The 24,803-nt window shown below is 42.9% G+C and overlaps 1 protein-coding gene across 1 annotated transcript in view; it reads left to right on the forward strand.

Moving 5' to 3' along the window:
• The window catches only part of NALCN (sodium leak channel, non-selective), a 2,672,759-nt gene that overhangs the window by 2,310,884 nt on the left and 337,072 nt on the right, over positions 1-24,803 (forward strand). Inside the window, exons 18-19 of the mRNA XM_086934370.1 lie at positions 3,025-3,126; positions 3,548-3,617. Of these exons, the coding sequence (XP_086790496.1) occupies positions 3,025-3,126; positions 3,548-3,617 (172 nt within the window). The remainder of the gene's footprint in view (positions 1-3,024; positions 3,127-3,547; positions 3,618-24,803) is intronic.

Here is a 24,803-nt window from a genome sequence, read left to right on the forward strand (position 1 = left end):
CACGGCAGGCATCCATGTTATAAATATTCTATTGAATCATCTCAGCTCCCACAGATGTTTTGCTGATGTCTCTATGCTCTGTGTGATGCTCTTCGGAGCTATTACTGAAAAACGAACCACTCCACATTACTACATCAACTTCAGACAATCATCTCTGACAACGGAGATGTCTTCCAGTTGTTACGAAGTCCACATGAACGATATATAGGGGGGATTTAACAAATTTCCACGCAACGCAGTTCAGCCCCACGAGGCTGCGCTGCATAATAGGGAGGGAGCAGGAGAGTGCCATATTTTCAAACATATAGCTCTCGCCTTCCCTTTCCCTTGTGCTGGCGCTGACCGACACACCTTAGAACCATAGTGCTAGGGTGTGTGTGTGTGTGAGTCCAGCATAGGTTTTGTACAGGAAAGATACCCTTTCTGTACAAAATACTATGCCTAGAGATGAGGTAAAGCTTTCCCCACTTTGTAACACATGCAAAGTCAGAAAATAAGGGAGAAATGAAAGCATTTCTCTTTCCTTGCACCTAGTTTAAAAGGGCACAGTTTTCTCCTGCTAAACCCAATCTACTGTATTTAGTAAATTGGGTTTAGCGTGAGAACCCTTGGTTGGTTGCATGGGTACGCCCATGCACCACCCTTGGCACCCCCCATGGCGCAAAGTAATGTGAAGCAGCGCTATGCGCAGCTTCTCATTACTCTTATGTTATTTCCAGGGCTAAAAAAGTTTAGCTCCGGAAAGACAATTAGGAAAAAAAGATTTTGCGTCATTTTGCATCACTTTGGTGATGCAAACACGGCGCAAAATCTTAGTAAATCTCCCCCTAATTATATCGCTAAAATGCACTTATTTGTGCATAAACCAAGCTGCTGACCCACACTTACGCATCACCCTAAGAACTGGCCTCAGATGTTAGTGCAGCTAGGAGCTGCCCTAAGATTGTATTAAGTGCAATTGTTCGTGCACCCGTTTTCATAAAAAGAAGCATGCTAAGATGTATTCACCACCGAGCTGCCTTCCCTTATGCCTATGTTTATTTTTCTTGGTGCTAGCCAGGCACATGACAAGATATTTCCATTTCTTTCCCTTGGTGCACGGAAGCAACCTGCTGTATCACTAATTTTTATCAAAGTTGGATTACTGTAATGCCCCCCTTTTAGAATCTGAAAAGTCTTCCATCAATAAATTCCAGTTGGTACAGAATTCCATAGCAAGACTGGTACTAGACACCCCTAAATGCCATTCAATATCGGCTGCCATCAAGAATGTGCATTGGCTCAAGAAAAATATTTTTTTTTAAGTCTTGTATATTGTGCATAAGGCTGTACACAATTCAGGACCAGAAGGAATCAGGAACATCTTCCACCTTTATGTCCCTATCAGACAACTGCGATCAGCCAATAAAAATAGTCTGGTTGTTCCAAGATACAAAAGGTCACGATGGGGAGGAAGAGCTTTCTCGGTCGCGGCAGCCAAGCTCTGGAACACTCTTCCTTTATCCATATCCGGCTTAGAGTTACATCTTCCTTTTTGTAATGCTTTGAAGACCTGGCTTTTTACTTTGGAAATTTGATATTTCATTCCCTGCTCCCACCAGTTAGCTGTAACTGTAGTAGCGCCTTGACGCCTTAGGGTATTTGTTCGCGCTTTACAACAAATTTTGCTGTAAAGGGATGCATGGTAAAGGCATATGTGTAATTAGTAGGAGAATATGCGTGGAAAAAGCTGCGTTGGTAGGCAATTCATATTGTTAGAAGAAACGGAGAGACTCTTCCGCTTCCTCACAATGACATGTACTGCCCGTCAGATGAGTTGCCTGCACGAGGAGAGTGGTAAGGGGGTTTGGGCATGAGGTGAGGGGCTACTATTTTAGGGGTTTGGCTTAAAGAAGGGCTGGGGATGGGAGGAGTGCAGGGTTAGTGTTATAGGGTTTAGGGTAAGGGAAGGACTGGGGACCAGTGGGAGAGCGCAGGGGTAGTGATTTAGGGTTTAGGGTAGGGGAGGAGTGAGGGCCAGGGGGGAGCATAGGGGTAGGGCTTTAGGATTTAGGGCAGGGGTATGGGGTGTTGAGCAGGGATAGGGTTTTAGGGTTTAGGGAAGAGGAAGGGAAAAGTCTTGATAAAGTATTTAGTTTCCAGTACAAAACAGTTTTGCGCTCGTAAGTTGCCCTTAGCGTAGCGCTTTTCACAACTTTGTTTCAAGGGGATATCCCATTGGTTGTACTTGGTCGTTCCAATGCTACCCTTAATGGTTTTGACCACTAATGGTTTTTGATACAAAGACAGATGTGTGAAGATTTTCAGACCTGGGTATGCATTAAAAATAGTGCCTCCTGGAGGCAGGCACAAAGTCAGAGAAATGTGTTACTTTCTCCAAACCTTTGACTCATTGCATGTGTGCTGTACTATACAGCACACATCCCATGGGTGAAATGTCCCAAAAACATTGTCACCCCATAGGGTTTTCTAGTGTAAGTGTATCCTTTGCTAGACGGCATGCACACACCTTTGCACTATGGCTGGAATTACCAACTGGAAAAATTGGGTCTGGCTGTCCCGCACCCGGAAATACAGGTGAGGAAATCCTACCCACTCTGAATCAGGCAGAGCAAAATCCTAAGCAACGATATAGCCAGACATGACTGAAAGGGGGCCTTAAAGTGAGCCAGTCCCCTTTGCACTGACCCTTGTTCTTTTCCAGTTCTTGACATTGCTTTGTAAGGATCTATTCACATGTAGTGAAGAGATGTGGCCTAGTGGCTTGTGCTGCCATCTTCGCAACATTGTTAACCAAGTATTTGTTTCAGCTCAACAGTCTATGATTCTTGCAAATCACTTTATCTTCCTGTGCCAAAAAAAGATTTAACAAAAAGAGATAAGTAATAAACTTCTTCTGTTATACAGCATTCTAATGCCTTTGCATCAGGCTCACAGTGTACAAAACAAAGAATGCAACATTTCTTACTGTAATTAAACTTTGTTGACGACTTACCTGCTGTTTTTTATCACTCTGTTTTACAGGGCCTGCACAAGGCAGCGCATGCTGAGTGGATCCTTTGAGGGGCAACCTGCCAAGGAGCGGTCAATTCTCAGTGTGCAACATCACATCCGGCAAGAGCGCAGGTGACTACGCTTAGTAGGGCTTCAGCCTGAAACGCGCTCGCTGAGCAATTTTCCTGAACAAATTCACTTTATACAGGCTGCATCTAAAGCGATTCAAAAGAGGATTAAATTGTCCATTTTGGCTGTTGAAGTGATGAAAACTGATTGCCTCATATAAATGGGGAGCAAGCTTTTCATTTTAAATTCCACTTCCTCCTTTGACTGTAGAACTATCAATTCAGGGATCAGAGGGGGGAAATTGGTTTCTGTTAGGCCAGATTAAAGACCATTGAAGAAGGCATCAGCTTCTGATGTAAACTGTGACAAGGGTTATGAACTGGAGATAATGTGTGTCAGGATTTTGGTTCCTCATAATACCAAAGACATAAAGGTCAAAAGCTGTTATTTGGATTTCACATCTATATGGTTTTGATTGTTTCAGGTCCCTTAGGCATGGTTCCAACAGCCAGAGAATCAGCAGGGGCAAATCACTGGAAACCCTAACACAAGATGTAAGTACCAAGGAAAATATATGTTTAAGCTGTAGCTATATATTGTTGTGATGCACTGTTTATTGAGCGGTCAACATTGGTTAATTTGTGCAGGAGTACAAAGATTTTCTTATGAGCTCGCCACCGGTGCTGTTGAATGCCGGGGTTGCTGAATACCAAGTCTTGTTTCCACATCTTTTTTCCACCACCCTACAGTTCCTGTCTTTTTACCTCACTCTTGTACATTCTTTGCCATCGCCGCTTTCTATGTTTTCAATATTCTCTTGTTTCTCTTCCTCCCTCTTTACCCCTCTTGCTCTGGGTCAAACAGCTAGATTCATGAAAGGCAAATGTGCTCGCAAAGGGCCAGATTCTGAGAATCTGGCCCTTTGCGAGCGCAATTTTTGCATTTGGGATTCATCATCCCAAATGCAAAAATCGCTATTTGCGAAATCGCATATTTGCGAGGAATTACATTTAAGGAATCTCTATTTGAGATTCCTTAAATGCAATTCATTAACCAATTTTAAATTGCGAATTCGCAATTTCTGGCTGCTATTTACCACGAAGTCAGACTTCGTGGTAAATAGCGAAAAAAGTAGAAAAAAGCACTTTAGTGCATTTTTCTCAGTTGCATGTTACACACACACATGTCCTTTGGACGTGTGTGCGCAACACCTGTGTAAATTTGCATTTCAGGGGTACTACAGGGTGTCCTTTGGACTCCCCTGGCACCCTTGAAATCGCATCCTTATTTGCGATTAGCAAATTGCTAATCGCAAATAAGGAATAACTCCCCATTCATTCCCATAGGAATGAATGGGGAGTTATTCCTTATTTGCGATTAGCAATTTGCTAATCGCAAATAAGGAAGATGTAGGAATCGCAATATTTTTTGCAATTCCTACATGAATCCCGTTTTGCAAGTCCTTAATAGCGATTCCTTATGAATCGCTATTAAAGACTCGCAAAACGGGTCTTTGATGAATCAGGCTGAAAGTCTGATGATGTAAAATAAGTTCTGGTCCCCAAAATATGAGGCCACACCCACCACCTGCAACTACCAGTGCAAATTGAGCGCTCCATCTCAGGCTGTCTCTAGTTGCACCTCTATGTGATTTTAATTCCTTCTGTTCATCTGATCTTGAAAGGAAATGTTTGCCTCCGCCGTAAGGCAGAATGTTAGCTTGCAGAGCCTAGAAAAAGGTGCTACATCCGTAATTGCTGATTGTTTTTGAAAATATATTAATAAAATACTCGGATAAAACCCTAAGCTTGCACATTTTTTCCACATGCATAGTGACAGGCTATGCGGGGTACGAAAATTAATAACAATAAATTCAAATGACAGTGCGAGTTGCAAAGGATTTTGCAAATTCACAATTTCAGCCCTCTTATTCCTTGCAAATTGCAATGAAAAAAGAGAACCTCAGAGGTGTTTTCTCTCTTCTCGACGGTCTCACGGAAATATATCAATGCTTAGTGGAAACTCAGGCAGCTGCAAAGCATTGAATGGTTATCAACTTCGACGTAATTTTGGGGCCACCAGAGGTCGCAGCTGCGACCCCCTGCAGTGGCATAGCAAGGCGGGGCGGCACGAGCTTTGGGGGAGGCAGCCTCCACCCCTGCTCTTTCATGTGGCTGCCTCAAAAACTGCCAGCACTCACGTGGTCGCCGGGCGGCAAAAGCAGTGACCACCACGGGTGACACAAGAGCTAGCTGCGCCACTGAACCCCTGGCTTGCCCCTTGTGACCTCTAGCCCTGCCTGTGCGACCCCTGACCTCAGAGGTGGCAAAACCAGTGCCAGGAATACAGAGACAGCTCATACATGGCGCTCCACTCGCTTTGTTTCCATTCATTTTGGAGTACATTAATAGTGAATAACATTACATTAGTCACTGTTAGTGTAATAAAACATGGAGCACAATTAGGTTGAACATGGCCTTCCCTGGGAGCTGAGATGAGTAACAAAATCCTTTTAACTGTCTATTGCATGTGTGCTCCCAGGTGAGAGTTTGTTTACATTAAAAAGAGTATATGTGAGTGTGAGTGGAGGTCAAAGGGCTTGTGATTTCACTTCCCCTGCTCCAGGCCTTTTGGTGAATTGATGTCTATGGTTATCCTTGTGCTCTAGTAACTATTGGCTAATTGGAACCTGCCTGTGAGGGACAGCTTCTTCTGTGCACATGGGGGCTGCGAGTCAGGGAAAGCAGATGGTTGCTCTATGTATGAACAGTTACATGCTCTCCAGTGTTTCTTTTTCAAAGTGACACATTTTGCCATTGCCTTTAGGGACCGGAGCTGCCACACCTCTAAAGGGCTGGGCTTTGCAACAATAGAAATGTTCAAATGCTAGGAGATCTGCTGTCCCTTTCAAGCTTCCATCTCTGCATTTTGTTTTAGTCACAAGTATTTCCCGAGGGAATCCTGCCTAATCAATATTGTGTAGGCATTCTTAATGCAACCCCTTGCGACAAGGCTCTTCAGCCTGCCACTGAACTGAGACATCCAGCACAGTGCTAAGAATTGGCCAGGGCACATCACAAATGCTTGGCAAAGACAATTTCTTCGACGCAACTTGCCCAATGTTTCATTTACAAATGATTATAAGGGAGCATTCTGATATATTTTGTGCAATTTTTTTTATTTTTTTTATTTTCTGTTATGATGTTTTGTTTTAGGTCTTCAATATTGTGCTGTCCTTGCTCCAAGGAGTTAGTAGATTGTTTTAAAGAGATTAATATAGAACCGGAGTCCCTCAAACATTAAGGCACTGTGCATAGAGAAACAATACGTGTTGTGACTATTGGACACTAGGGGGCATATTTACTAGTAACTGGCTGAGCGCGGTGTTGCGCCAAAATTGGTGACGCAGCACTCTTTCGGTTTCAAAATGTAGGAATGCGTCGCTCTCCTGCATTTCCCCTAGCGCTGGTAATAAGGAAGCCGCCTAGCGCCAACGTAGGCATCCTTGAGCCATGTTGCTCGGGTGCCTGCGCTGCAGGGGTGATTGTTTATGTGCAGGAAGGGACAGAATGCAGCACACATGGAAAGAGCAAAATACGAGGAGAAATGAAGCATTTCCCCTAGGATCGCCCGCTTAAGACCAGGTATTCCCTGGTAATATTTTTGGCGCTGCCCCAAACCTTGTAAATATGGGGCAGCATCAAAAAGCAATGGGTGTTGTGGCGGAACGCCCACTGCAACACCCATTGTACGACCCTTTCACGCTAAGTGCTGCGTGAATAGGGGCATTTATTTACAAGGCTGCGTTTAGCCACGTTAAGTGGCTTAACGCCACCCTGTAAATATGGCAAAGGACTTAACGCCACCAGAACGTCGAAAAGAGTCACATTCTGGTGGTGTTAACTCCTTGTAAATATGTCCCTAGATTACAAAAGCACGCTATGAATTGGACAGGAAGTTCGACGGGTGTGAGACATAGAAGAGACTAGAGCAGTGATACTCAAAGTCCGGCCCAGGGGCTGCTTGCGGCCTTTCTGACCTTTACATACGGCCCCCTGGGCTACAGCAGCACTGGGCTTCTCGACTCAGCACTACCTTGGAAAAAAATGTTAAATATACAGCAAGCACTTATTCAAAGGTGAACTGAAGTTAGGGAAAGGAAGTAACTACGCCCTTAGCTTTAGGAACACCTTCATTTTAAAGACAGCCACTAGATATACATGCTTTGCTTTCCCTACACCCACTTTACACCCCCGCTGGAAACAGTGCGGCTCTCGGTCACACCATAGACTGAACTTTGCAGCCCCGGGGAAAATGTTTGTGAGTACCCATGGACTAGAGAGTGCTTTATACAGGACGTATTTACAACATATATATTTACAAGAATATACGTGTAGTATTTATAGTGTAGTATTTATAGCTAACCCTGTCATTAGGCACCGAAACATTTTCCCTTAGAGTAATTAGAAAGTGTTCAGTTTAAAGTGAAAAAAGAATATTTTGGCCAATCCATAAACTTTCTTTGGAAATGCCATATAATAGTGATGTTAATGTTATCCTATAATACAAGACTTTTGCTTACTAATTTAAAGCATTATGCGCACCAGTGTAATTGGTCTTTGACTAAAACGGTGTAACTGCTGAGCTTGTGTATACAGAGGAGCATTTTTATTTCCAAAATGAAAGCTCATTGAAAGATAGATGGAAAATGAACCTCAAGCTGTGTTCTTCCTGCTGCCTGTGAAAATCTGCAGGTAATTACTTAATGAAATGTCTTTAGTAGCTGACAAAGTTAAAATATGCGTATAATAAGTAAACTACTAGCTGAAAACTAATCTGGAATCTTCCAGCTAGATGCACTAATCCATCCCACAGGGTTTCTCTTCACAGACGAGGCCTATTTGCTGTATTAGTATTCGATGGAAGAAATCTAACTGGAGCGAGGGTGGAAAAAGACATTTGCATGTGCCAGTTGGGTGCAGCTGGGGTGGCAGTGGTGTCACCAGTTGGGAATAGGGGCCAGGTTCAGAATATACTGCGATGGAGGTGCTGGGGAGTGCAGGTGATCCGCGGCTCAAATGAGCAATGCAGTTCATGATCAAAGGGAAACTGCAAAATGTCAAGGGGGAAGTGGCAAAAATAGGGTTAACTAGTTTCAGTGAATGTCAGTGGGCACAGCCAGTGGCAACTGGCATCTACCGGGTGGGGGTGGGCGGACCCGCGCGTGAGCAAAATAAAATTTAAAAGATTTACCACACGACGTCCTCGGCTCTGGAGCTCTCCTTTCACTGAGGCCCATAAGAACTGGATGCTGCAACTCCCTTAACCCCTCCCATGCTCATGACGAGCTCCGCTCGTCATGAGCCACGGTGGCCGTGTGCTCATGACGAACTCTGCTCGTCATGACCGTTGCGCCGCTCCCAAGCGGGGATAGTTCCCCTGCTGTGCTGGGCGTTCCATTGGAACGGGTGTGGTCGTGACGAGCTCAGCTCGTCATGAGCACACGGCCACTGTGGCTCAGGATCTCAGGATGAGCGGAGCTCGTCACGAGCACCGGGGCGCTGCATGTGCCCCCACTCCCCCCAGCACAGCGGGGGAATTAGCCCCGCAGGCAAGGGGTTAATCAATCCAGGTATGCTCTCATGCTGTGGGAGCAGCACCCCAATTGGAGGGAGCGGCCTCACTCAGTGCTCCACAGTACCCTAGAGGCCTCCACTCACTCTAACCCAACAGTCTTAAGACACCTGGGTTAGAGGTTTCAAATTGTGCATGTGTAGCTCGCCATCACAAGATGGCCGGCAAAGTGACTAGCCAGCTCACCCTTCTCCCTGCTGCTGTCACTCAGCAGCTGCTCCGCCTCCACCCTGACGATTTGTTCAAGATAGAGGACGAAAAAAAAATGGTAATAAATTACCACTTTATTTTTCATCTAGGGGTCATTTGGGGGGAATTTAAGTGGGGTGACGCTCATCTGCTCCAACCGAGGAGCATCCCCTGGGCACAATTATTGATGGGATCACCATGACACAAAGGCCACATTTTCCTAATGCCACAGCAATCTCGAATAATTTCATGAATTTTGTGTTTTGTTTGTTACACAAAATTCTTGAAATTAAGCCAATATTTAATGTGGCAAAATTATACTGCCTGTGCGGCAGGATTCTAGCACAGGAGCATGGGAACAGTGTGAACCACCGGGATGCATGCAGCTGTTATATGACGGCACTTGTGTTTTTTGTAAAAAAAACAATTAACCTAAAATACGTCTTTTTGTCCAAAATGGACTCAAGGACACAGGCTAAACTATAGCACTAAGGCCTAGATGTATCAAGCCTTTTGCGAATCGCAAATGCCGAAATTCGCAGAATTTCGGCCTTTGCGAATCGCAAACGGTCTATTTGCATGTTTTGGCATGCATCAAAAATTTGCAAATTAAGGAATCGCAAAAATTTGCGATTCCTTATTTTGCCATAGCATTCAAGGAATCGCAATTTTGCGATTCCTTAAATGCTATGTATGTAGCATTTTACAATTGCAAATTTTGGTTAAGAAATCGCAAATTACCACCAACTTGTAGTTGATGTTAATTTGCAAATTCTTTTAAAAATGCACAATTTGGCATTTTTGAAGGTGGCATGTGACGCACACACATGCCCATAGGGCATGTATGTGCGCCATATGCACACACATGTAGATTTCAGGGGTGCAACAGGGTGTCTTTGAGACACCCCTGCACCCTTGAAAATATTCTCAATTTGCGATTCGCAAATTGCGAATCGCAAATTGAGAATATTTTCACAATCATTCCTATGGGCCTCCTGGCCCATAGGAATGTATGGGAAATTATTCCTTAATTGCGAATTCGCAAAATGCGAATTTGCAAATAAGGAAGACTAAGAAATCGCTCAAATATAGCGATTTTCTACATACTTTCCATTTTGCGATTTCTAAATAGTGATTCCTTATTAATCGCTATTTAGAAATCGCAAAATGGAATCTTGATACATGTGCCCCTAAATGCAATTTTCGCTTTACATGTTAAATTGCTTAGTTGTGTACAATTTTTGCAGAATTTTCCTGAATTACTCAAAAGCAAAGTAAGCAAGTTGTACATATCCCTAGTCGGCACGTAATGAATAGTTGCATGCAGCCTTTTCCTGTTTGCTTCTTGTACTTGATCCCGACTGTTCCTCTGGCCTTCTGCATCAGTATCTGTGGGGGAGCATGCAGATCAGCCACAGGGATAGTGAGCAATGAAGTGAGTCTGGAGTTGCTTTACCCTCTTCCTGCATTGTCCTGTTGTTTAGCTAGCCTTGCAGTTGAGTAACTGACCTCCTCCTTGGTGATGGTCAGTGGCGTAACAAAAGGCCTGCGACTCCCGCAGTGCAGGGGGCCCCCGAGCTCTGGGGCACCCCTCCCACTCTAGCAGGCCTCTGCCTGAGAGCTTCAGACTGGATCCAGAGTGTTGGGGCCCCTGCATGTACTTTGCATGAGGGACCCCTCAAGTTTTGTTACACCACTGGTGATGTCGATGCCAATGTCTGAAGCTGGAAGCCTGAGGCGCAGTGCCTGGTGTCCATAGCAATGGTGCCAGTGTGCCCTGGTATTAGGAACTTGTGAATACAGTCCCTTCTAATCATCAGACCGTGGCCTGATGCCATGACAAACAGCCTGATCAACATAGGGCAAGGTGTGATACATTCGGGTAGAAGTCTTTCCATTGGTTGATTATAATCTTTTCTATCTGGTCAGGAACTAGCTGTTTCTCACACCCTCACGCCTCTTAAATACGGATTCTTCATTATGAGATCCGTCAGGGCTCCTTGCTAAGTTCTTTTAAACATCTCTACGTCCCCCATGGCTACTTGACAATATACTGTTGATCATCAATGTGGAATCTCCATCTGTTCTGCTACATTTGAGTGACTGCCTTTAGGCAATCACTGATGAATGTTCAATAGCAATTTTGGCCGAAAACAGAAAAGTGAAGTGCTGGTCTGTGGGGGCTCTACATCCCTCTGGTATACTCTGGTGTCAGATCAATCCAGGGGCTTGGATCAGAAAACAAGTATTTTAATCACTGCTATTGTTCAGTTGTCCTGTTGTTCATCAGCATCATCATAAAATCTTTATTCGGTTGATCACAGCAACCATAAAAGAGCACAATAAATATTTCACATTAGCGTGCATATAAAATACATCTACATTGAATCCAGAATAAAAAAAGTCTAATATGCAATAAAAACAGGTTAAAAGGATTCCTAGTGCATGGTTACAATATTCAGTCAGGTCTTGATCGCATGGACAACTGGACAGCTCGTCAAAAAATAACCACAGAAAATAAGGCATGTTCATTAGGAAGCATCTGCAAGTACATAAGGGCAGTTCAAACTTGATAAAAATTCTGGGATTTTAGCAATCGTAAGAAAAACTTCTTTCTGGGCCCACTATAAAAGTCGCAGAAAATGACAATGTGCAGGGTATCCTGCGGAGACCTATTGGTGCAGCCGCAGGGTATCCTGCAACTAGGATGAACCCATCCCATGGTGAGTCCAGGAGTTTACATAATTGATTAAGTCAAACCCTGACCAAAAGAAACCTACCCCGCCTATTGGATACCTGATCTAAATAATGCTCCATGCCCTGGCAAGTCTTTAAAAACATGTGTCCCCTCATCAAGGGTTTTATCAATTCAACTTCTCTGACTAGTGACGACCGCTCCAAAAACAACACTTTTACGGCTTGTAGGCCAGGAGTTGACATAATTGGTTAAGTCAAAACCTGACCAAAAGAAATCTATCCTGCCAATTAGATACCTGAACTAAATAATGCTCCGTGCCCTGGTTAGTCTTTAAAAGCATGTGTCCCCTCACCAAGGGTTTCATCAATTCAACTTCTCTGACTAGTGATGACTGCTCCAAAAACAACACTTTTACGCCTTGTAGCTCGCGAGGTGACAGTGAATGGGGAGTCAAGTATATATCCCCTCTCCTTAGTGAGGCAAAAACTGCTTTAACATAGGCTAACCAGGGGATTGTATGTGCATCAAGTGACAGGTAAGCTCTATTTCCCTTAGTCTAGAGGTCTTCATTCTGTGGGGCGCGAACCCCAGGGGGGTCGTGGAGTCCTTGGAAGGGGGTCGCAATTTCTGTCAGAGTGCAGTTCCTGGCTTGGGCTGATCGAGGGTGCTCACGGTGGAGGCCTAATTCACACCGAGGTGTGAAACATCAAGCCCTCATTAACAAGTAAAAGGTCTTTTAAAGATCTGTCAAGTACTCGGGTGTGGCTGTGTGTGTGTCCCTGAAGCCGTTTCGAGCTGGGGGAGGAGGGGAAGTGGGGAGGGGGGCGGAGGGGGGCTGGGGAGCAGGCTGTAGTGTACTCCTTTGAGGTCAATGGATATTGCGCGCCTGGAGTTGTGGGTCCCGTGACACGTCCCCGCCCCCAGCAGGGAGGCACAGAGATGCCCTCCCATGATCAGGAAAGAAGAAAGAAGACGCAGAGAGATACTGACCCCCCCACCCTCCCCCCCATGAGAGAGGCACAGAAAAGGTGGGTGGATGAATGATGGGTGGATGGATGGATGTAAGGATGAAGGAAGGAAGGATGGATGAAAAGGTGGGTGGATGAATGATGAATGGATGGATGAAAGGATGGATGGATGGATGAAAGGGTAGATGGATGAAGGATTCATGGATGGATAAAAGGTTGCATGGATGAATGATGGATGGATGGATGGATGTGTGAAAAGATGGGTGGATGAATGATGGGTGAATGGATGGATGAAAGGGTGGATGAAAGGGTGGATGGATGAAGGATGGATGTATGGATGGAAGGATGAAAGGGTGGATGGGTGAAGGTTAGATGGATGAAGGATAGATGTATGGATGTAAGGATGAAAGGGTGGACGGATGAAGGATGAATGGATGGATGAAAGCGTGGAAGAATGGATAAAAGGGTGGATGGATGGAAGGATGAAAGGGTGGATGGATGAAGGATGGATGGATGGAAGGATAAAAGGATGAATGGATGTGTGAAAGTGTGGGTGGATGAATGATGGATGGATGTGATGAGGTCTAACAGGCGCATTTATGGTTGTCAAAAGATGATGATGATGAGGAGTACCAGTTTATAGAAACTTTTGTCGGAAGGGGGTCCTTACCCCTAAAAAGGTTTTACAAGGGGGTCTCGGCATCAAAAAGTTTGAAGACCTCTGCCTTAGTCAAAGGTTTCCATTTGTTCTTAACATCAAATAGCACACCTCAATAGGGAAGGACAGAAACTTTACCTAGGGTATGATGGCCGACCTTGAAAGTCATAGAACTGGTAGACCATGGACCCACTATCATAACATAAGATTTTGTCAAATTCACATAAAAAAGTCCAAGCTATCCATAAAGGTGACACTTTTTTCCAAGAGGAGCTGCCGACCCCATGCCATATGGGCCATGAGAACCACATCATCTGCATATAAGAATACCAGAAGTGACCTTGCACCTACCCTAGGGCCATCTGCCTCAACCGAAAGAAGGGATTGCTCAAGGCCATTGACATAGGATGAACAAGAATGGTGCAAGGATACACCCCTGCCGAACACTTCTGCTTGTTGGAAAAGATCAGCTGCAGGTGGCACCGTGCGAGAAGCGCACTGAGGCGGAGGTATCAGAGTGTAAATCCTCCAAAACAGCCACTATATTTGAGTCCACAACTAGCTCGAGAAGCAGGGCCCATAATTGTATGCGGTTGACCCTATCGAATGCAGATGTAAGTTCCATGAATGCCATTTGGAGGGATTCAGGCCAGGCTACTGTGTACTTATTAATAATTAAATAAAGATTCACACATTGATCAGATGTAGACCTCCCTGGCCTGAAGCCGTATTGGACGTCCGACAGGATGCCATTTTAGCATCCAACCAGGCCATCAGACTGTTAAGAATGACCCTTCCAAGGACCTTCACTACCGCATCAATCAATGAAATAGAGCAGTTACACTGAGGATTATCTTTGTCACCCTTCTTGAACATAGGCACAATCACTCCAGTCGACCACGAGGGTGGCATCCCTCTCTGCGCTCCAGCATTCAAGACCTGAGTTAAGAGGGGACCCCATAGCTCGACATCCTCCCGGAACAAGTCGGGGGCGATCCCATCAGTATGTCCTTGGTTGTTTCATTAAGGGTGAAGGCCAGGGGAAATGCCCCACATCTTTGGCTATCCTGACCTCACCCTCCACCCCCTTTCCAAAATTTTAAACCCCTGCAAAGTGTTCTACCCACTGTTGCTCAGATATGTGGAAGCATATTGCCGGGCCTGTCCCACTTGTAAAACATGTCCTGTTTACTACCCTCCAAAAAAAGGGAGATATCTCTGCACTCACTGGCCTGGGTTAGTTCCTCCCAGTCATATTCCTGCAAAGCATGTTTACGCTTCGCTAATACCTGCGTGTTCTGCAGTTAAAATAGCAGATTGCCAGGGTAGCCTCTTCCTACCTACTTGCACTTTACCCATCTCTGCCAAAAAAACTGTTACCCAGATGATCATCAAGGATTAAGGCACCCACGTTTTTCTCCTCGCTTCCAAATTTCAGGGTGAATAAATTCATTTTTTTAAAAGAATTTTTATTGACAGCACAAGCATATAATCATTACAAAAGTAATTAATTACTAAGTATAAAACATTAACAGAAAGTTCCAGAGTTCATAAAGTACTAGATCACATAACAGAAGAAATCATTCTGTACAGAAAAAAGTAAGTGCATATCACTCATTGAATAATAATAAAATGTCAACTAATACGTGGAAACAATGTTCCCCAAATGTTATCAAGTTTCTTGAGTGAGCGTTTGCCTCGTATTCTAGCTAAGGAGAGTTCCATATCGTAAATCTCTTTCACCAACCACCACCATTCGATTATATAAGGTGGTTTATCCGAGATCAATGCCCTTGCTACGACCAATCTAGCACAGGATATTAAAATAAACAACAAATCCCTGAAAGGAGAAGTAATTGGTTGCATTCCTAAAAGTATCATCTCAGCTGATAAAGAAGTATTTATCAATTGTTTCTGTTTTAGTAACTTTTCCACATTATCCCAAAATATATGTAAAATTGGGCATGAAACAATCATATGCTCCAGGTCAGCCGCAAACAGGTCACATTTTGGACATTTTGTATGATTGTAGGGAGTGTTATTTCCTGACCACTTAGAAATTTTGAGCGGAGTATAATACAGTTGACATACAGTCTTATAGGCTTGAAGCCTTAAACTGGATGAATTAACCAAATTATTGCTATTATGAAAAAATGTAGAAATGATGTTTGGAGATATACATATCCCTAATTTAGAAGCCCATTTCTGCGCCAATTTAGGGCTGTCATCCGTTTTAAAATGACTAAAGCATTTATACCCTAGACTGATTAAAGCTTTATTTTTTTCCCCATAAATGCATGTCCATATTTCTGAATCTGAAATTTCTTTAAGTTTCATTTTACCAATTAAAAAGTCGCGAATCTGCATATATTTAAAGCGCATGTTTTCGGGGAGTTCGTAAAGTAATCTAAGGTTATCAAATTCTAAGAAGCCCGTTGAGCCATATAAGTCCGTCAACTGGGTTATACCATGATTAGACCAGATTCTCCCCGATGAATCATTTAAAAATGTCGGGTAGACCCGGGTTTTTCCACAATGATAACTTAGGGTGAAAGAACGAGGTTTTATCAATAGCCATTATCATATTCCAAATGTGAACTGCGTCTTTAGCAGTCTTAAACCTGACTCTCTTAAAATAATTTGGATCGTTGGTTCTCGCTAAAACTTTTATGGATTTAAGACCTAACATGAATTGATGAAAGTAGTATGGATTTTTAAAATTAAAGAGACTGCAAATTCGGCCCAGAAAAGAAGCATAAAAATAAGTTTTGAAATCCAGGAAATTTAGACCGCCTTTAATAGGTGTTAGTTTCAGAAGGGAAAGCGCTCTACGATTTTTTTTATAACCCCAAATGAAGAAACCAAAAATACCATCCAATTTTCTAAAATATAAGTTGTTAATAAGCAACGGAATAGACCTAAATAAATAAAGAAATATAGGTAAAATATTCATTTTAATAAGGTTAATTCGTCCAAGCAAATTTAGGGGAACCTTATGCCATTTTTTCAGAAGCAATGTTGTATCCCTTAGTAAGGTGTCATAGTTTAGTGCCTTAATATCCCTAATGTTAGATCTTATTTTTATGTCTAAGTAAGTGGCTGTGTGGCAGATGCCAGTGACTAGGACTGGCATTTTATGGTTTACAATTATTTGCGTTTTGTTTAAATTTAATTTGTACCCTGAAACCATACCCAAATCATTGGCTTCTTTAATAATCCTAACCATGGCTTCTGCCACATCAGTAGTATAAATTGCAAGGTCGTCGGCATAAGCTGTAATTTAAGGGAGTGGATGCCATGAATAAAAGGTTTGATGCGTTCCTGAGCCTGTATTGCATTAATGAATGGCTCCATAGAAAGAGCAAATAAAAGTGGAGACAAGGGGCACCCTTGACGAGTGCCTCTTAAAACTGGGAAACTCAGGGATAATAAAATTAGCATATCCTATTTTCGCATTTGGGCGATCATAAAGTGCTTGGATTCTTGTTAAAGATCGTGTCCCAAAGCCAATCTCCTTGAGGGTTGCCCAAAGATAGTCCCACCCCACTCGGTCAAACTCTTTTTCAGCATCTAGTAGCACCATGCCGAGTGGGGAGGAGTTAGTATAAGCAACATCGAATGCTGTGATGGCCATATTAACATATGCAGACGTATCTCTACCCGTCATAAAGCCATGTTGCCGATGATTTACTAATTTGGGCATGAGAGGAGCTAATCTCAAGGCTAATAATTTCGTGTATGCTTTAGCATCAGCATTTATCACGATGATGGGCCTATAGGACCCACACTCCAACGGCGTTTTATCCTTTTTCAAAAAAAATATTATTTTGGCAGTTTTCCAAGAGTCAGGTAATTTGCCTGATTCTCCAATTTGATTCATCACTGAGCACAAAATAGGTAACAGTTCTTCGCTGCAGCTTTTATAGATTTCAATGGGGAGCATGTCATCTCCCGCGGCTTTCCCCGAAGGAAGGGAAGAAATAGCCAATTGTAATTCTGTAAGTGAAACATTTCTTTCCATTTCTTCCATTATTTCTGTTTCCTTTTCTAATACCCAGTTCTTGCTTATATATCTCAGCAAAATATCTTCAGTAGGTGTATACTCAGGAGTATAAAGTTTACTATAGTATGTAACAAATTGTTGTAAAATATCTCCTGGTTGATTATAGATAACTCCGTCAACCCCTTTTATATTTTTAATTAAAGAATTAGCTCTGTCCTCCGCTACCTTATAAGCAAGAATCTTACCAATTCTATCCCCGCCTTCATATTGCGATATCTTATATTTATGTAGTTTCAAACTCACTCTTTGTCTTAAGAATTTTTTAGATCGCAGAGTAATCAGTTTGTGTTCTAGTAAAGGTTTATTTTGAGTAATGCGTTCCCCTGTACTCTCTTGTCTGATAACTTCTGCTAGATGTTTTTCCAGTGAGCGAATATTGGAAGTCACTTCCCAAATCTAATTTTTTCTTTCTATGTTTTGTTTGATAATATATTGTTGGGCGAACCCTCTAATGCTTGCTTTACAAGCATCCTACACATAAATGAGTTGAGCAGAGTCTACAGTAAACTCCAAAAATTATTTTATGTGATTTTTCAATTGAGTAACAAATGATGTATCTGTTAACAAATATCTTGGGAATGAAAATAACCTGAGTTCTTGTTTTTAAATGAAATATTAAACCGTAAAAGGATGGGATTGTGGTCCGATGTTATTCTAGGGCAGATCTCCATTTTACACCCGTCCAAAATATTATCAGTGGCCCAGGCCATGTCAATACGTGAGCACATTTTATGAGGGGCTGAGTAGTACTTGTATCCTGCTAACATGGGGTAAAGATTCCTCCATACATCTTTTAAATTATGAATGCAAGATAATTCGAGGATAGCGGCTCTTGTTTTTCGCATCCGTTGAGATGGGTGAAGCTTAGTCGTGCCTTTAGCATAATTCATAACGCAATTAAAATCGCCCATGAGTATTAGCTCCCCTTCCCAGTTTATTAATTCTATATTAAGACGGTCAAAAACCCCTGAGTCATCAATATTTGAACCATACAGTGCACATAATACATATTTGGAATTTCTTAAATTAAGTTGAGCAATTGCCCAGCGACCAGCATTATCGGAGGCAACTCTAAGTACATCAACCTTAAATGCTTTCTTCTTAAGTATAGCCACCCCCCTTATTGATGCATTCAAAGCTGTACAAGTTATCAATTCATATCCCCCTTGTTCCAATTGTTTTCGGTCCTGAAAACGAATATGAGTCTCATTTAAAAGTGCAAAATGAGGGTTGTACATTTTAAGTTCTTCAAAGACTAATTGTCTTTACTTCTATTATTAAGACCTGAAACATTCCAGGCTAAGCGATTTATTTGATACATTACCTCTGGTTATTCAACTTCAGCAGAAAAAAATGACTTGAATAAATTCAACTGCATATTTAAAAAAAAAATCCTAATCACATATCCAAAAGATTTATAATCATACAGTATTGGCACTTGTCTCCAACATGTGAACTACATCAGTAACCAGTAGAAGTACACCTCAACTCTCAACCACCCCACATCTAGTACAGTCTATAAGTATTTTGTTTAATGTGTAGCTAGTAGCCTATCCAACATCAGTTATTCCTATTTGTCTATGAATTTCGGTTTAGACTTCATCCAATCACTCATCTAGTTTCATGTATATGAAACCTGCCAGAGGGTAGGTCCATGCCTCCATCTGCGCCTGGCTAAACACCCGAAGTCCAACCACATGATTTGTGCCACCATTATGATATGTCTTAGCTACTATTGCCTGTCTAGGCAATAGTAGCTAAGAGCGTAAGTAAGGGCGTAATTGGTCCGACCTCAGAAATTTAATCAGGAATGCAGATTCAACTGTGTCTTGAAGATGTGAGTTGACAATCATTTTTTTGTGCATTACAAACAGTTAAATTAAAATGCACTGACTGATGTACTTAGGGCAGTTAAGTGTAGTGGGCTAGCGAAGATGCCTGAGGTCTGCCACTCAAAATAAATTTACTATCCAGACATACAAACTCCAAAAATATGGAGGAAGATCCTCCAAAGTAAGGACTGTTCCTGCTACTGTATTTGAGACTACAAGGCAGTTTTCTCAAGTTCTGGAGAGAGCTGAAGTACCTTCCTAACTCTAGCCTGCTGGGAAAAAGTTGCAAACAATTACCTTTTCTGTGTGATATGATGCAACTATTCCGATGCCTAGGGGAAGTTAGACACTAGCTGCCAAGCTTTTGGACTATGATTTATTGTTTTACTGATCCTCCTTCAAGATTTTACCATCTTACTTTCCGTCATCAGCTGGCTTCAACAGTCAGTTTATATACATTATGACAGAATCTTGATTCACATTACCACTGCATCAGTCATCAACTGGTGTGCACCCCAGTTGGTCCCGTCGTGTTACACCATGGTAACTGTGGTAGATTTGGATTCCAATATGAATGGGCCCTGTCAGTGTTTGCTTCTGTGTCCTCTGAATCCCTTGTGTAAGACAATGGGTCCTCCCCATCTAATCCTCCTGGATGTTTCGCTTTCTGATCACCTTGTGTTCAATATTTTACTGTGGGGAGCCTCATAACTGGCGCCTCACCTACGGTAAATTCATGGTAAATAGACTGTGTGGTTTTACCACCAGTGTCTGCCTTTTAAGATAAGACTGCTGCGATGCAACAAGGGTTAGGAGTACTTGTGCGGTTACACATGAACATGTGTGAACATGCGTGTGTACATGTGTAAGGGCTGCAGTTGTGAGCCCCTGTCGTGCACAGCCTAGTAAATGCACACAGGAAGCCTGGTGCAGACAGGACTCTGTAGGATTGGATATTGACCTGGTGTAGGCCTCATAATGTTAGTGTACACTCATGGGGAAAGTCAATGTGGTTTACTGTCTTGTCTGCAGTGACACTCCATTATTCACCCAAGGGAAGGGTTGCCTTAGAATGCAGTTTTGCTTCCATTTGGCCTACAGAGACCAGTTGCATATCAAAATGGGTGGTAACCTGTGTGGGAAAATCCATTCTGCAAATTCCAAAAAGATATCTTTTCAGCTTATGGGTCATCTAGGATTGTCATATTCTCTGGTTCAGCTCAGGATCAGAGCCCAGGACTTTTGTCACCTTGATGTGCCAAGTTAATTGCATTTCTCTCTAGCTACAGGAACAAAGGCCTCCCCACACAAAGGAAGCAATTAACAGCGCTCCACTCAGCTCCTGCGTAGGAAAGGGGTGGGGCAGAATGATCTGCATCAATCAATTATTCAGCTGTCACGCTGTATCAGGGATGGCCTGCCTAAGCTCCCTGAACAAAGGAGGGAGCCCAGACCTCCGAAGCCAACACAGGAGGGGGCTCCCTTTGAAGATTTGGTGGGAAAGGCCCTGGCAGAGATGTCCGTGAGGGGCAGAGCTGAACCCCCAGAGCAGATGTGACAAGTGAATCCTTGGTGACCCATTGTGAAATGTCCCAGCAGTCTGTGTAGGAATTTAAGGACGGGGAAGATAGGTGATGTAGCACCCCATGATAGACTAGATTTGCCTAATTTCTGGAACCTTCTGCCTCCATTTAAAAGGTCTTGTGCAAGAGGGAGAGATCTCTCTTGGTTGTGGCTTTCTGCTGGACACTGGGACTGGAGGCGACAGCCATTGACAATTTAAAGGAAGACCCCCTAATGCCATCTGGCCTAAAGACTCTAGTTTCAGCAGACCCAAGGGCCAGTGGGGGTCTCTCCAGGACCAGGGAAGCTGATCCCTTACACCAGGACTAGTTGGGTTAAAGATTGGGCTTTTGCGCTAAAGAGAAGAGAAGCTCCAGAGGAAATAAAGGGAAAAGGCTGTCTCGGGGAGCCAGTGGAACCAGCCCCTGTAAATTTCACAATCTTAATGGCCAGGAGACCTGAGGAAAGTGCTCCAGGTTGCTCGGCTTGCCACCAGGAGAAAAATGAGCCTAAGATGGAGTGAGGTGGCCCAACGGGGTCCCAGATATCTGCTGTAGAAGGATTTAACTTTTTTTTTATCCAACCCCGCCAAGCAATTGGAGGGCATAGAGCTGTTGGTTTATGCAAAGCCCCTGGGGAAGGCCAGGGCCCGGTGGTATTTGCAAGGAATCTTTTTAATAATTAGATTTGGGAGGCACTGCGCATGGAGCCTCCTCCTCGGAGACCTGAAGGCCCAAGGACCCTAAACCCCGGTCTGAGCTGCATAAAGGGGGCCCAGGACCCCATCCCTGGGCCCTGACACCAGGAAGGTGCAGAGGGAGTGCCTCTGTGCTCCCCCCAGTGGTGGATGGCCCAACCAGCTCCCTGTGCTTGTGTCCGGGGAGAATGGTAATCCTCCACGAGAAGCCATGCCCTGAGACAGAGGAGGACTGCTTGTGTGGGGATCCTGTGGGGAAGGGAAAGGTGGACTTTCATAGCTAACCCCACCCTTTCCTGCACAGGGGGTACCCAAGTGGGGTAGCAAAAAAGAAAAGTGGAAAATGCAGCACAAGGTAGCATGGCACAGCTGGGGACAAGCGGCCAAAGCGGCTCAATAATATTCACTGCTCTAGAGGAGCACCCATAATGCCCTGAGGGGCTGAAACTGACCCAAACCTTTTATGCTGCTTGTGGTTTCCCAAGGATAGCGGGCCATCACCAATAACCTAGAAAAGAACACCGGGAAGCTGCATGAGTGGTTCTGCTCCCCCAAAGAGAATGCAAAGAATTGTTTTTAAAGTACTGACCCTTGGTTTACATAGTCGATGAAGTGATGACTACCCCAGGATTTTCTTCAAAATTTAAAGCACTTCCTAGGTTGGAGCATGGACTCTTCAGCTTTGAGTGAAGTGCTCTCCAGGGGCTATATTTACAGTCACAGTTTTTGTGGTCTAAAGGTGTCTAAAAGAGTGTAGCAAATCTATGGTTACAGTGTTGTGTAACAAAACATACCGATGGGGAAGGGTCTGAGGGAATTTTAAAGACCTAGCCTAGGTTAACACCCCCTTGAACAGTATATAAACAACAAAGAAACCTAGGGGTCTAGAAAAGAGGATAAATAAATTATCTCAAGCTGTCATCAATAGTATTTAATACATTAATGACTAACAGCTAGTTTCAACGAGTAGGACAATATTATCAAACACAATGTCTGTGGTGATTTGTGAGTAGAACCCAAGAGGTATTCGTAGGATTCCCACCGAAATCTTGTGATGATCAATGTTATCATTTGGTCATCCAACCAAGGTAATAAAGTCTCTTGATCATTGAGACCATATTCTTACCTTGCCCACAAACACTTTTGGACCAAGTGATATCAAGCTGATGGGTTAAGGTGCAGTGCAAAAAAATCATAAAGGTGGTGAATTTTAAAAAAGGATAGAGGACAAGGAAAGTAATTTTATTAGGGATCTGGCCTCTTCCTAGTTAAAAACAAGAACAGTGCAAGAAAGCAGTGTTAAACAAATAACTGCATAGGGGCCAACATGTTTCAGCCTAAATGGGGAAGACCCAAGGCTTTCTTCAGGGCCTCTGTTCTGAACGTTGCTACTGCAAAGTGATTATGTAAAAAAAAAAAATTAAGGTGACAGAAGAAATAATCAAGTGAAAAATCAAAAAGGATACAGTAATTCAGTTGCATATCCTCCATGTCAGTAGATGATTAAATGCATCTGGAACAACAAAACATAAAGCAAACATAGTATTCAAAATAAAACATGTCCCACTCATTCTCCTCCTAGTGAGATGGATAGAAAAATAATAACACTCACCCAGCACGACCGGGGGTTATACCTCACCTCACCTGGACACATACTCAGGAATAATGAGGCCACGCTCTAGAAAAGTAAGTATAGGGGTGCATGATGCAAATGGGTGAAAAAACCTAATTCCACTTTACTCTGCACTAATATAAGCACTCCTATCGTTATCCTTAACTTAGTGTTCTGTTGCTAGTCAAGTACCCTCAAATTACTAAGGGCTCACACCTCTCACAAGGTCTCTCAAACAGTGGCCTATAACTTAATAAGCCTGGTCCTGAAAGTATAGCCGATTATAAAACAGGCTCTATCTGATTGCCAAATTCACAAAGTGTAAGACACCTAGTTAAAGTCTCAAACACACATCTATAATAGCATCACCCTCTTCCGACATCTGAGCATACCTGTCCGTCGCTACCTCTGGCAGGTCCCGAGTTTAGGGGGAGGCAACGAACGGAGCAGTTGCGGCTATATTTTCAGGACCAGGCCTATTAAGTTATAGGCCAGTGTTTGAGAGACCTCGTGAGAGGTGTGAGCCCTTAGTAATATGAGGGTACTTGAATAGCAACAGAACACTAAGTTAAGGATAACGATAGGAGTGCTTATATTAGTGCAGAGTAGAGTGGAATTAAGTTTTTTCACCCATTTGCATCATGAACCCGTATCCTTACTTTTCTAGAGCGTGGCCTCATTATTCCTGAGTATGTGTCCAGGTGAGGTGAGGTACAACCCCCGGTCGTGCTGGGTTTGTGTTATTATTTTTCTATCCATCTCACTAGGAGGAGAATGAGTGGGACATGTTTTATTTTGAATACTATGTTTGCTTTATGTTTTGTTGTTCCAGATGCATTTAATCATCTACTGACACGGAGGATATGCAACTGAATTACCGCATCCTTTTTGATTTTTCACTTGATTATTTCTTCTGTCACCTTAGTTTTTTTTGTGTGACATATTCACTTTGCAGTAGCAATGTTCAGAACAGAGGCCCTGAAGAAAGCCTTGGGTCTTCCCCATTTAGGCTGAAACATGTTGGCCCCTATGCAGTTATTTGTTTAACACTGCTTTCTTGCACTGTTCTTGTTTTTAACTAGGAAGAGGCCAGATCCCTAATAAAATTACTTTCCTTGTCCTCTATCCTTTTTTAAAATTCACCACCTTTATGATTTTTTTGCTCTGCACCTTAACCCATCAGTTTGATATCACTTGGTCCAAAAGTGTTTGTGGGCAGTGACCCTACTGTGGTACAAGGAACGAATATGGTCTCAATGATCAAGAGACTTTATTACCTTGGTTGGATGACCAAATGATAACATTGATCATCACAAGATTTTGATGGGAATCCTACGAATACCTCTTGGGTTCTACTCACAAATCACCGCAGACATTGTGTTTGATAATATTGTCCTACTCGTTGAAACTAGCTGTTAGTCATTAATGTATTAAATACTATTGATGACAGCTTGAGATAATTTATTTATTCTCTTTTCTAGACCCCTAGGTTTCTTTATTGTTTATACAGTGCTGTGTAATCATAATGTGGTGCTCTCTTGGGGCTATTTTTATAACCGCTTTTTCAATGATGCAAGTATAGAAAAAGCGTACAGGCCCATTAGCGATTCATATTAATAATAAGGGCATTCAAACTGTTATTTTTGATTAGTGCTACTCCTAGGATGCCGATTTTTGGCATGAGGTTTGTGAACTCAACTTACCACTTTAGGGAGTCAGAAGTTATTACACAGAGTCATCCAAAGGTATTTCCATCCGACTTATTTAGATTTGTAAATAACTGCACAGTGGTCAATAGTGTGTGTGTAATAAATGTATTTTTCCTT

The sequence above is a fragment of the Lissotriton vulgaris genome, chromosome 8 (assembly GCF_964263255.1).
Source record: "Lissotriton vulgaris chromosome 8, aLisVul1.2, whole genome shotgun sequence".
Taxonomy (NCBI): Eukaryota; Metazoa; Chordata; class Amphibia; order Caudata; family Salamandridae; genus Lissotriton; species Lissotriton vulgaris.